Source organism: Saccopteryx bilineata, chromosome 2 (genome assembly GCF_036850765.1).
Source record: "Saccopteryx bilineata isolate mSacBil1 chromosome 2, mSacBil1_pri_phased_curated, whole genome shotgun sequence".
In the NCBI taxonomy this organism is placed as follows: Eukaryota; Metazoa; Chordata; class Mammalia; order Chiroptera; family Emballonuridae; genus Saccopteryx; species Saccopteryx bilineata.
The window spans coordinates 55,429,658-55,441,909 of NC_089491.1; the positions used below are offsets into that span (position 1 = coordinate 55,429,658).

At 36.5% G+C, this 12,252-nt stretch overlaps 1 protein-coding gene across 1 annotated transcript in view; it reads right to left on the minus strand.

Moving 5' to 3' along the window:
- Positions 1-12,252, minus strand: part of TMC1 (transmembrane channel like 1) — a 159,995-nt gene that overhangs the window by 91,686 nt on the left and 56,057 nt on the right. Inside the window, exons 4-5 of the mRNA XM_066254352.1 lie at positions 9,399-9,570; positions 3,734-3,862 (exon numbers count right to left, since the gene is read on the minus strand). Of these exons, the coding sequence (XP_066110449.1) occupies positions 3,734-3,862; positions 9,399-9,570 (301 nt within the window). The remainder of the gene's footprint in view (positions 1-3,733; positions 3,863-9,398; positions 9,571-12,252) is intronic.

Genomic DNA, 12,252 nt, shown 5'->3' on the forward strand with positions numbered 1-12,252 from the left:
GGGGAGGGGCACAAAGAAAACAAGATAGAAGGTGACAGAGGACAATCTGACTTTGGGTGGTGGGTATGCAACATAATTGAACGACAAGGTAACCTGGACTTGTTATCTTTGAATATATGTATCCTGATTTATTGATGTCACCCCATTAAAAAAATAAAATTATAAAAAAAAAAAAAAAAAATCTGCCCCAGTTGAGTGAGCCTAGATCATTGGATTCCATAGATTTAGCCAGAAGTGGAGGCCAGAGGCCAATTCTGGGAATAACATAAACCTTAGTAACACTGTCTCAGTGTTAGATGCCCCTGAAAGATATAAAGGGAGGGAGAAAAGCTGCCTGACTCCCATATTTTAGTAACATCAGGGTGGAGAAACCTGTACTTACATGTTCTATGAATTGTTGACGATTTGGTCGAATAATGTGAATAAAATCCATGGGGGACAAAGTCAAAACAACATTTAAAAACCTCCAGGGAGAGACAGGTCAGGCACCATAGTACCAACAACTTCATCACAGAGGTTGAAACAAAGAGAACCAGGCTGATCGTGGCAATTGGCACCAGCTGTGCTAAGCATTGCAAAGCCACAAAGCAGGAGCCACGTCTGGTCATGGAGAGTTAGCACAAGACAGTGAGCATTGCCAACAGGAGAGAAGCAACAGTTGTTTCTTCTCTGGGCCGATATTTGTGCTTCCATTCTGCAAAACTTTGATGTTCTGAATTGCTGCCTTGGCAACATGCCTAACTTACTGCACAGCTGCACAGGTAGGAGGCAGTGACCGCCAATGCATACTAGGTCCAGCCAAGGAGCATGAACAGTGGTGTGGCTTGTCTGGGGACTGTGTGCACTGAAGAGTGAATGTCCTGTTAATAGGGGAAAGCTACTGCATAGCACCAGCTGTTATTTTCATGTAGCAATGTGGGAGCAGACCTTCCATTTTTCCATGAGAAGCTGGACATCTGGATTTTGTAAATTTGAAATTTCCCACTTTTTTTTTCTTTTCTGAAGTTGGAAATGGGGACAGACTCCCGCATGCACCTGACCAGGATCCACCCAGCACACCCACTAGGGGGCAATGCTCTGCCCATCTGGGGCGTCGCTCTGTTGCAACCAGAGCCATTCTAGCTCCTGAGGCAGAGGCCACGGAGCCATCCTCAGCGCCCGGGCAAACTTTGCTCCAGTGGAGCGTCGGCTGCAGGACGGGAAGAGAGAGACAGAGAGAAAGGAGAGGGGGAGGGGTGGAGAAGCAGATGGGTGCTTCTCCTGTGTGCCCTGGCTGGGAATTGAACCTGGGACTCCTGTACACCAGGCCGATGCTCTACCACTGAGCCAATTGGCCAGGGCGGAAATTTTCCACTTTTAAAAATTTGACAACCAAGAAAAAATGATTGTTTAAAATATACAAAATGAATAAATGGTAAATTCAATGTGTGTGTATCTTGTATATTACCACAATAAAAAGAATAATAACAAAGGAAAAAGAAACAAAAAACATGTGAGCCAAATAAAAACCTCTTACAGTGTAGATTCAGCTGTGGACTTCCCATTTTGAACATCTGAGCTAGTAATAAGGCCCGTGTTGGCCTTTCTCTCATCCCAATCCTTCTCTTTTCCCACTTTTAAAAATGTCTTAATCCCTGGACTCAAGACCAGAATCTGCCACGAGATCACCCTAAGGATACATTTTGAAAATCTCCAGAACGATTTAGCCCTGGATTCTGTGAAATTGCCAAGATAACCTACTTCTTTTGTTGGGGAGTAAATCTTATTGCTCATCCAGACTGCAAATACTGTGTCATCATCCCCCAAGGGTCCTGGGGTACCTGTGGACTGCTCCCCACTGGGTCTGCCAGGCACACACTCTCTCAGTCTCTCCTGTTACACTGCAGAAAATCAGGCAACATCAAGTCTGTCCTGAGGTGAAAGTATTACTGCAACTTGTATTTCCTAGCTATGTGCTATGTTGTGGTACCATGCTAAATGTGTTACATAAATTATCTCACTTAATGATTCTCATAATCCTGTGAATTTGTATAATTTCATAAGGAACTTGGTGTCAATAAACTACATAATTTATTTAAAATTGCACAGCTAGTAAATGGAAGATCTGAAATTCAAGAAGGTTGAAGCCCATGCCTGCTCCACTGCCTTACATGGGGAATATGGGCAAGGGAGACTGGGAGATGTATTTCAGCACCTCCGTGCAAGTGCAGAGGGAGAAGGTACTCTTTGGCATTCCTACTCAATTTCATAACATGCTTTAGGAGTTCACAATTTTATCACTTTCCAATTTTGTGACTTTTTATGCAGTTACCTGTGGTTCCCAGGTTTGGGAATTTCATGGCCAGTAATATTCCAAAATATATTTTGGGAGCCAACATAAGGTTGCCAACTTCTATTTTGCCAAGTAAAGATATTTTTAACCTATCACTTGGCATCATTATCACTTCACTGGATGAAAACTTTTAACACACACAAGCGCACATGTGTGCATGATCACACATATGCACACGCACACATATTAGTTAGCTCCATGGAACCGGGAATTTTGCCAGCCTTTGCCTTCCTTCATGGCTTGTGTACATGCGTGTACACAGCACTTCCCAGCAGCAATTGTGTGATGCAGAAGTGTGCTGGGAAAACCATTGTTCGAAATATGAAAAACCTTTCTCCACAAAACAAAACAATACCATTATAAATGATAACTAGGTTCCCACCTCATAGAGTAGATCTAGAATACCTTATTTTAAATGAGTCAAGTGAGGTCCCAGGAGGTTAAGCAATTTCCTTAAATAACACACAAGCTTTTTCAGAGCCAACACTAGAAGTGAGTTACTCTGGTAGCTCCTTCAGTTCTCTTTTCATCATCAGGGACAATAATACTATAATTATCACATTATTATATATGTTACAATATTTCACATTATAAGTTAAACAGGTTTATAGAGGGATAACTCTGGAAATGCACTGCTATTTTTAAAAATGGTTGTGTGGAAAAAATGCAATCTGTAGCATACTTTCATGAAACATGACTGTTATCACTGACGCAGGCCCTTTTCACACACCCTGCCGCCCCAGCTGCCAGGGCCAGGAAGTATAATGTGATCCTCAGAGGTGGATCCACTTCCACCCTCCAGAAAAGGATAACTGTTTGACTTTTAATATCAGAAATGTAGAAATCTGTGTTCCTCTGAGAGTGTTAGCACTCTCAACAGTATTCACCATAAGAGTAAAATCGGGTTACTGACATGTAACCAGGGAAGAGTTATTAACATAACCCTTAATTAGAATCACATATATTGTTCTGTTGGCTTAGCATCCTCCCTGCACTTTAAAGAGAGCTGTCATGTGAATGTGTCATTTGAGGCTGGGACTCTCTATAGAGAAACAAGAGTCTGCAATCCACACAAACTTGTAAATTCAAATATACCATTTTCAGAGAGATAGTAATAAATGTATTAAACTGAGGAAACTCAAGAAATAAATGATTATAGGTGACCAAAAGGATTATAAGACTCCAAACAATAAATGTACTTATAGTTTTAAATTAGTAATTATTAGCCTAGTCTCTTTAGTGATATGATATATGACATATAATATATGTATATATAATCATAAGCATTATATATATAGTATATTATATATAGTGTTATATGCTAAATATAGGTAATACACAGAGGATTTAGGAAATCATTATCAAGGAAAGCATTTCTAATTATGAAAAGTGACATCATACTTGAGAACTTCAATTTTCTTCTCCATTTTCCAAGGTTTGCATTTGACATTAGCAATCATTTGTCTTTGCTCATCCAACTCTGCCTTCAATCTTTCCAATTCCTCTTCATCAATTTCATCATCCTCATCCCTTTAAAAGAAAAATAAACCTCAATAAAGTTATGTTTTACTTCACTTTCAAACTTAAAGAAAAATGATATCAGAAACTCAGCGTGTAGTAACTGGGCTGTACATTGTGAATGTGAGAGTCATAAGCATTGAAGCTTGCACCTGAGCACGGATGCACATGATTTCTGGAATTATTATAACTGTAAAGAATAGTATTTACATTCTGATGTCCTGAAACTAAGCTGTCCTTATAGATATAGTCCACATCCTCAAACTCTTAGAATAATTATAGATCTCTCAAGATTATTTTCTCTCTTCTTTTTTCCCTTGTACACATTCCCCCACCAATTCTACATTTCATTTTTAAACTTTATTTTTCAGTAAGGATAGTAAATTAGAGGTAAAAATATCTTTGACATGTCCTTAATTTTTTTAAGTTAGCTCTGAATCAAGAATAATAGAGAAAAATTTAAATAGGGAAAAATAAAATTTGTTTTTCAAGACTAACTTAATCTTTTAATTAAGCTCAAAATTTCAACCGATAAAATTCAAGTTGAATTATATTTGGTGGAAATAAATTCTTTGAAGAGGCTTTCAAGGGAATTTAGTTTCTTACTGAGCAAATGACATATGCCTTTTCTCTTCTGTGTTCCTAGCATTGCAAAAGTATTATAGGGTCCAGAACTCAAAGAAAATAAAATCAAAACATGAGCAACATAATTTTAAATCGAGGTATATAATGCCATATTGTAGAGATCAATTTTTTAATAGATTGTTTCCGTTTTTAACCTTCTGTCACTCAGGTTCAAACTCGCCTTTTGCAATACTGGGGCTGGGATTCTAGGTCACATTTCTGCTTTGTCAGCTGGCTCAATTAGGTTGCGTACAGATTGATACTAAGAAGGAACTTGGTCATTGGTTTCTGTTTGCTTCTTGGCGTGATGCTTCCTCCTTCGCAAGGCTTCTTCTCCCAAGGGCATTTCCACAGCTGCAGGTGATTCTAGTTTGACAGCTTTTCTAACTCTAGCAGAATGAGATTTACCATTTGAGTATTATCCCTTTTGCAGTGGTTTCAGCTCTGTAGATCCCTTCTCCATGGTCCTAAATTTTAATTTCAATCTATTTCCATTGTTCCTCTAGCTCTTGGGTGGTAGCTGTTTCCTACATTTGCTATTCCCATGTTATCTTAGTGTTCTCTTTTCACTTTTCCAGTAACCTAGTCCTAGTTAACAATTATTTATTCTTTACTAAGCAGTTCCTTTGTTAAATGTTTTCAGTTCAATTAACTAGACCCCACAAAGACATTGTGATCTGACTCAGAAGCATATTTTGCTGTTAACTAAGCTTCTCAGTAAATGCAGTAGAATTATAGCAAAAGCTGTTTTTTGAAAATTCCATCTAAGAAACAGAAGGACATATCCATAGTTTTACAACCCACCCTATAAAATGGCTGCAATCTCCTCTCTTTCCGATCAGTTCATAGGTTTAATCATGCCATGATTACTGAAACAAAAAATCATACTACATCTCCAAAATAACTTCCTGTTGACAATGTGGTTTGTTGACTAATTCAGATATTTTGCTTAGAATAGTAATCCTGACTCAAGAGGACTATAAAAGTACACTCTACTAAAATACAATCCTGATTGCCATTAGGTTATTTCTGAGCTTTTTGTTTGTTTAATTTTTCCATTGATTTGAGGGCTAGAGAAAAGGAAAGGGGCAAAGAGAGAGAGAGAGAGAGAGAGAGAGAGAGAGAAGCATCAACTCATTGTTGTTCCACTTAGTTGTTCCATTTAGTCATGCATTCATTCATTGCTTTTTATATGTACCCTGACCAGGGATCAAACCCATGACCTTGGCACACAGGGATGGCACTCTACCCACTGAGTAACCCAGCCAGGGCCAAGATGTTTCTTTTAGTAACTTGAAGTGTATTACATAAAATTTTATGGTGACAAAATACTTGCAGTTTCTTTTTTTAGTACATCCATTGCCACAATGTGCTTTTTTTTTTAATTTGTCAATTAAAATAATATGTGAGTTGGTTTGTCGTAGAAGAAGAGATAGCAAGGCAAACTCCCGTGTGCACCTAGACCAGGTTCCACCCAAAATGTCTTACAAGGCAACTCCATCTGGGGCCAATGTTTGAGTACCAAACTATTTTTAGTGCCTAGGAATGATGCACTCTAAGGGAGATATCCTCCATGCCCAGGGCCATGTTTGAACCAATCCAAGCTACTGATTGTGGAAGAGAAGGGGGAGAGAGAAGCAGGGAGAAGCAGATGGTCACTTCTCCTGTGTGTCCTGACTGGGAATTGAACCCAAGAAGTCCATACACAGGGCCAATGTTCTATCCACTGAGCAACCAGCCAGGATCACAACTGCATATTCATATCCATGTATTCCAAAGACATTAGTAAATTACCTCCACAGAAGTGAATCTAGGTAAATACGTATTGAATAAATGTTTATATACAGAATTAATTTGGCTAGGGTTATCACATTAACCCAGTGCTTAAAGTACACAAAATATCACAATGTCTTCCAAGATTAGTATGGTATGGAAAGACATTTTTCCTATCATAAATGGTCCCAGACTGGTACATTTTTAAAGTTTTTGTTGTTAATGGCTGCAGGTGGATCATGCTATGCTATAAGGTACAGTTGTTGTTGGGTAAGTTAGTTTCAAATATGCAGGTAATTAAAGTACTACTGATCAATATTACAGGGAAATTGCATTCCTAAGAACTACTCAAAGAAAGGGCTAATCATATTAAAAAGATATAGCATAGACATGCTTCATCTTCTAAAATTTAAGGCTAATTTGTGCAGAAATGATTTTCTATCTTAAGTTTGATTTATTTAAACAACAGTTGTTCGGAAAAAGGAAGCACAGTATGTTGAATTTCTCACTACTATGAACATATTATTCACTTAAAACTAGGTCAGGAAAAGCCTGTAATATTGTTAGAAATACTCCAAAATGTCTCATAAGGCAGTGTTTTTTAACTGTCTCCAGAGAGAGCATTATAACTTTGATCTTGGTTGGTTTCAAATGTTTTGTCAGCACAAGGAAAATTCCCTAAGGTGTTCCACTTGAACATTTAAATTTTAAAGACCATAAATTAATTAACCAAAATAAATATGCTCTTATTTCCCTACCAATATTAGTCAAAATATATTTTCTAATACATTTTTTTAAAATGCTTATCTTCAAAATAAGCAATAGAAAATGGACTCTACAGAGAGCAGAACTATCAATCATCACAAATGATTTATACTATTTTAAATAGTTGCATAAATTGTGACAGCAATAACATAATTTGCAAAACTTATGAGGACAGAGTTTATTTTAGCCAAGTTTGACCCTGTGGAAGAATGTGGAGGTAGGGAGGCTAATGGATTTCTCAGAATTAGAATGATAGTAAGACCAGCTAAGGACAGACACTGTCAAAGGAAAGAGATTTTCTCAGGCTACAGGGGCCAAGAACTGGCTCATCTATATGGTCCTATGTCTAGAGGTTGAGCAGTTGACATGAGGGCCTTAAGCAGAACAAAAGAGCAGAGAAATTTTCACCCAACTAATTTTTTAAAAAGGATCTTTCATAAATGGAGAGAAAAGGCAAATTCTAAACACAAATTGCCCCCACGTATATGTATTGGTGATGTTTTCTCAATGAAATACTACTGTCAGATGCGTAAGTTTTGCTAATAGGAAATGCTACTAAATAATAAGTAATAATAAGACATGGAACTTAAAAGAATGCTGTCTTTTATTTTTAAAAGGTACAAAGCATAAAGATGCTTTAAAAGATGATACAAATTTAAAAATGCCAGAGTCAAATTTAGAGCAGGTGGTATCTTGATTATCAAAGAAAGAAGAACAAGAAGGAGCTTAGGAAGGAGGAGAAAAAAAAGAAAGAGGAGAAGGAACAAGAGGAGGGAGAAGATCTAAAAACATAAATTAATGAAAATATTATAAAGAAGGGTTACTCTTTTTAAAATTTTATTTAGAAAATTAAATTTAATGGGGTGACTGTATATTTGTTCCTCTTTACTCCCCTCCCTCCCAAACCCCTCCCCCACATCCCCATTCCCTTGGTATTCTTTTATTTTAAAAGGAACCACCATTTATTAATGCTAACTTCTTTACCTGACAAAATTTTTATACAGTTCTATTTAATTATAGTTATTTATCAGGAGGAAAATAATAGCTAATTACTGAACACTGGAGTATGTCACCTTGGAAGGACATCTTAGGAAGTTCCTCATCATTTAAAGTCTTAAAAGTATTTGGGAGGAAGGCCCTGGCTGGTTGGCTCAGTGGTAGAGCGTCGGCCAGGCGTGCAGAAGTCCCCGGTTCGATTCCCGGCCAGGGCACACAGGAGAAGCGCCCATCTGCTTCTCCACCCTTCACCCTCTCCTTCCTCTCTGTCTCTCTCTTCCCCTCCTGCAGCTGAGGCTCCATTGGAGCAAAGATGGTCCGGGCGCTGGGGATGGCTCCTTGGCCTCTGCCCCAGGCGCTAGAGTGGCTCTGGTTGCAATGGAGCAACGCCCCGGAGGGGCAGAGCATCGCCCCCTGCTGGGCATGCCGGGTGGATCCCGGTCGGGCGCATGCGGGAGTCTGTCTGACTGTCTCTCCCCGTTTCCAGCTTCAGAAAAATACAAAAAAAAGTATTTGCGAGGAGATCTCATCACCTTGTGGTGACTCCATGACCCTATATGTATTTGGGATTGACAAGAGTGGGTTAGATATTCTCTTAAATCCTTTCCAAGAAACCTAGGAATTCTATTAATTAGATTTGTTTTAAATACACACTTTTTTCCAATCTGTCTACTATCTATACGTTTTTATAAAGCAAAGACCAGAAAATAATTTTCTTCAATTTTTCCTAAATAGAATTTAATATATTATTCTATACAAAGTTGGCACTCAGCAAAATGTTGGCCTGGTGGAACTAAAAAATCGAAATTGCATTAAAAAAAAAATGACAACCCCAATCCTCTGCAACAGGGGCCCCATACACATTTTTTTTTTCTGTAAAGGGGCAAATAGTTGATATTTTAGGCTTTGAGTGCTACATACAGCTCTGTCTCATATTTGTGTTTGTTTTTTATTAATAACTCTTCTAAAATATAAGAACCATTCTTAGACCTTGGGCTGGAATTAGCCATAGTTTTCCAATCCTTGCTCAGAAAAATAAAGTGATTGTTTAGGAGTTTTCTATTTCAATAATAATGCATATGACTAATGGATTACTTTAAAATATTTAAATTAATTATAATATGTTAATAACTATGACAGTTTAGATCCCTCATAAAGGAATTTCTCTTAGGCCATTTTTAATATATACTCATTTGTAAATTCTATTTTAATATTTAAATACATTTACCTAAGTGGAATAAAATGGCAGCATCAGATGAAGCCTCTCTTTCTAAAACTAGTTTTAATTACCAATTTTAAAGCCAGAGAGTACTAAAGGGAATGGCCCTCTTTCAGCATCAGGGGCTTTTAAATGAATATTCATTTCAGTTGTAGATCAGAAGGAACTTACGCTCCTCTCCTCAGCTTCTTCTTCCTCTCTTTTTCTCTAGCCTTCTTTGTTTCTTCATCTTCCGGTTCAGGTGGTGGGTCATCCTCACTAATAACATCTCTGGTCCGTTTCCTGTTAGGTCTCAAGCTCTTTCTCCGAGGTAATTTATCTTCGTCCTCCTCCTCTTCTTCACCTAAACATAGCATTTAATGCTTCAGTGGGCAATATCATAAAGTGCTTTTTTCCTTCCACCAAATATATTCTTACTTTTTATGACATTGTCATACATCTAACACCAAAATCTAGCTATCCTCCACATAATGATAAGGTGTACCATGCCATATATATTTCATAGCTGGCCACATTTAAGTACATTTATCTAAATTCTCATCTCTTTTGTGGTTCGTCTACTCAAATATGTGAATGTGGAGCTACTGATTTTAATAATCTTTAGAATTCAGTCTTTATTTACTTGGGTAACTAGACGACTTGGAGTTTAATATCACACCATGTCCTCTAAGACTAAGTTTAGAGGTTACCAATCCAACAAGTAAGGGTTCACTGATTAATTACTATGTGTTTACTACTACTTTTATTTTAGAAAAAAAGATAGGAACGACCAAAAAAGGCTACAAACTAGTATAATTTTGAAGACATTAATTTAGCTTTTGAGATTTCTCTTAATTCAAATTACTCTCATTCTTGATTCCAAACATTGTTCTTCTTTTTCTTAAATGTTTATTTCTCTTTCTCAAATAAAATTAATAAATTGATAGTAAATACATTTGCATGGACATTCTACCTTTATGAATAGAAATATTTTTAAGTATAAATTTAATATAAAACAGAAAGAAATGATGTTATTTTATTTTTTTCAACAACTAACAAAGCCTCATTTGTCCATAACTTCTTATGAAGCTTCCAAGTAAAAATTACAAAGAGAATTCAGTTCTTTCTTTTACAGTTTATAACATACAATCCTACTTCACTTCCATCTTTGTAAAATTCTGGTATTCTTAACTTCTTCTGATATCTAGAATGAACTACTATAAAAATTAAATATTATTTATCACTATCCTATTATGTAGAAGCTACTGCAGGAAATAACTTGTATTTCAATGGAAATTATAAATCATATGCAGCATTCCCTTCTGTGTTATTTGATTCTGATTCTTCAGATATGGTTTGTGACTCTATAAATTATAGCTAACTAGATAGCAAAGCCAAATATTTCTTGTCTTTAGACACACAGATAAACTCTGTTTAATAGAGAAATAATTTTCCCCTACCAAAAAGAACCCCCACAAAGCAGTTATGTCTCCATTTGTACATCATTGCAATATTTCTGATATATAAATGTATCTGCTCTTTGGATTTGCTTTTGATCTAGCTGTAATGCCTCACTAGATTCCTCAGTCATTAGTTAAATATGTTAATTTTTGCATATGTGTTTTATCTCATTACTTATGAAAGTTTTTTATTATTTCAAATCATTGCCTATTACTAAAGTTTGGCTAGCAGAGAGAAACTTTTTTTGAAATTCATTCAAAAATGAGTTTCTACTGGTTAAATATTGTGGCAATGCCATATGTTATTTGCCCATTCTGGCATTCTGAAACTTTACCCAGTCTTTATTAAGCACATTGGTCACCAATTACTGAAAGGACAAAACTTAATAAGGATTAAGAAACAATTTCACCCACAAATAACTGAAGAACTCAAGAAGCCACTTAATACTCTGTATTTCAGTATATTTTGTATTAAAGTAAGCTATTAAACTTGCAGTTTTACCATGGATGAAAAGTTTATCATTAGATATATCTTTTACCACTTAGAAATAAGAAAACAATTTTTAGTTCTTCAACTGGTTTCCAAATAGTCAAATTGTAAAAAAATAAATAAATGTCTGCAGTTGCGTACTAAATGCAGATTTATATGTAATGTTACCTTTAGAAATGGGCTCAATTCAGTATTGAAGGGTAGTATAATGTGCCACCTCAAAATATGACTGTCAGAGCTCAAAATATACCACCCCAAAATATGCCACTTTGGTATATTGATTACTTTGGGCTGTTGACACTTGAAAAACAGCAAATTCAGGAAGAGGTTTTTTCTGAACTCCCTTTATCTGCCTAATGACACATCCTCCAACAGGAATTCAGTTGTCATAAATCTCCTTCCCAGGAGTTTCATACCCAGGGAAGGTTGACACATCACAGGAGAGAAGACTAGAAGTAGACACCATATCCACACAAACTTTGTCATAAACTATCAGACTTCTTGTCTATTCTTCTAAGGTCCACTCACCTTTCCTAAAAATCATTTATCCTCTCTTAAGAGGCCTGTATCCCCTTTCCTTTCCTTATTAAGATGGTATTTAAGTCTAAATTATAAGCCACCTTAGAGAGTTGCTTATTTTTCCTGGGTATCTTCCATATATACATGAGCTATATGTGTTAATAGCTTGTTTGTTTGTTTTCTTTTCTTAAATTGTCTTAGATTATAGGGTCTCAACTAAGAATTCAGAAAGGTAGAGGGAAAGTTATTTTCCCCATCCCTACAGTATTCAAACAATGGGACCCAGGATCTACATGAGATTCTGGGATGTTTTCATAAGAATGCACCAAAGTAATGAAAATAATTGGCATTGTGAACATTCACTGGTGGCCATATTGTGCTCAGGTTATTTAATTGATAACTGAGTTATCATTTAATTGAACTCTTTTTGAGATGTTGCTTTTTTTTTCCAGTTTTGGTAAATTTGAAGTTTTGCTCACATAATGATTTTTCTCATGTTCCAGTTCTTGAGTGATCTGCATGCCTGGAAAGGGGTTTTTACTAAGCTTTTGAGCTGAACCTGCAACAGTAAAAACAA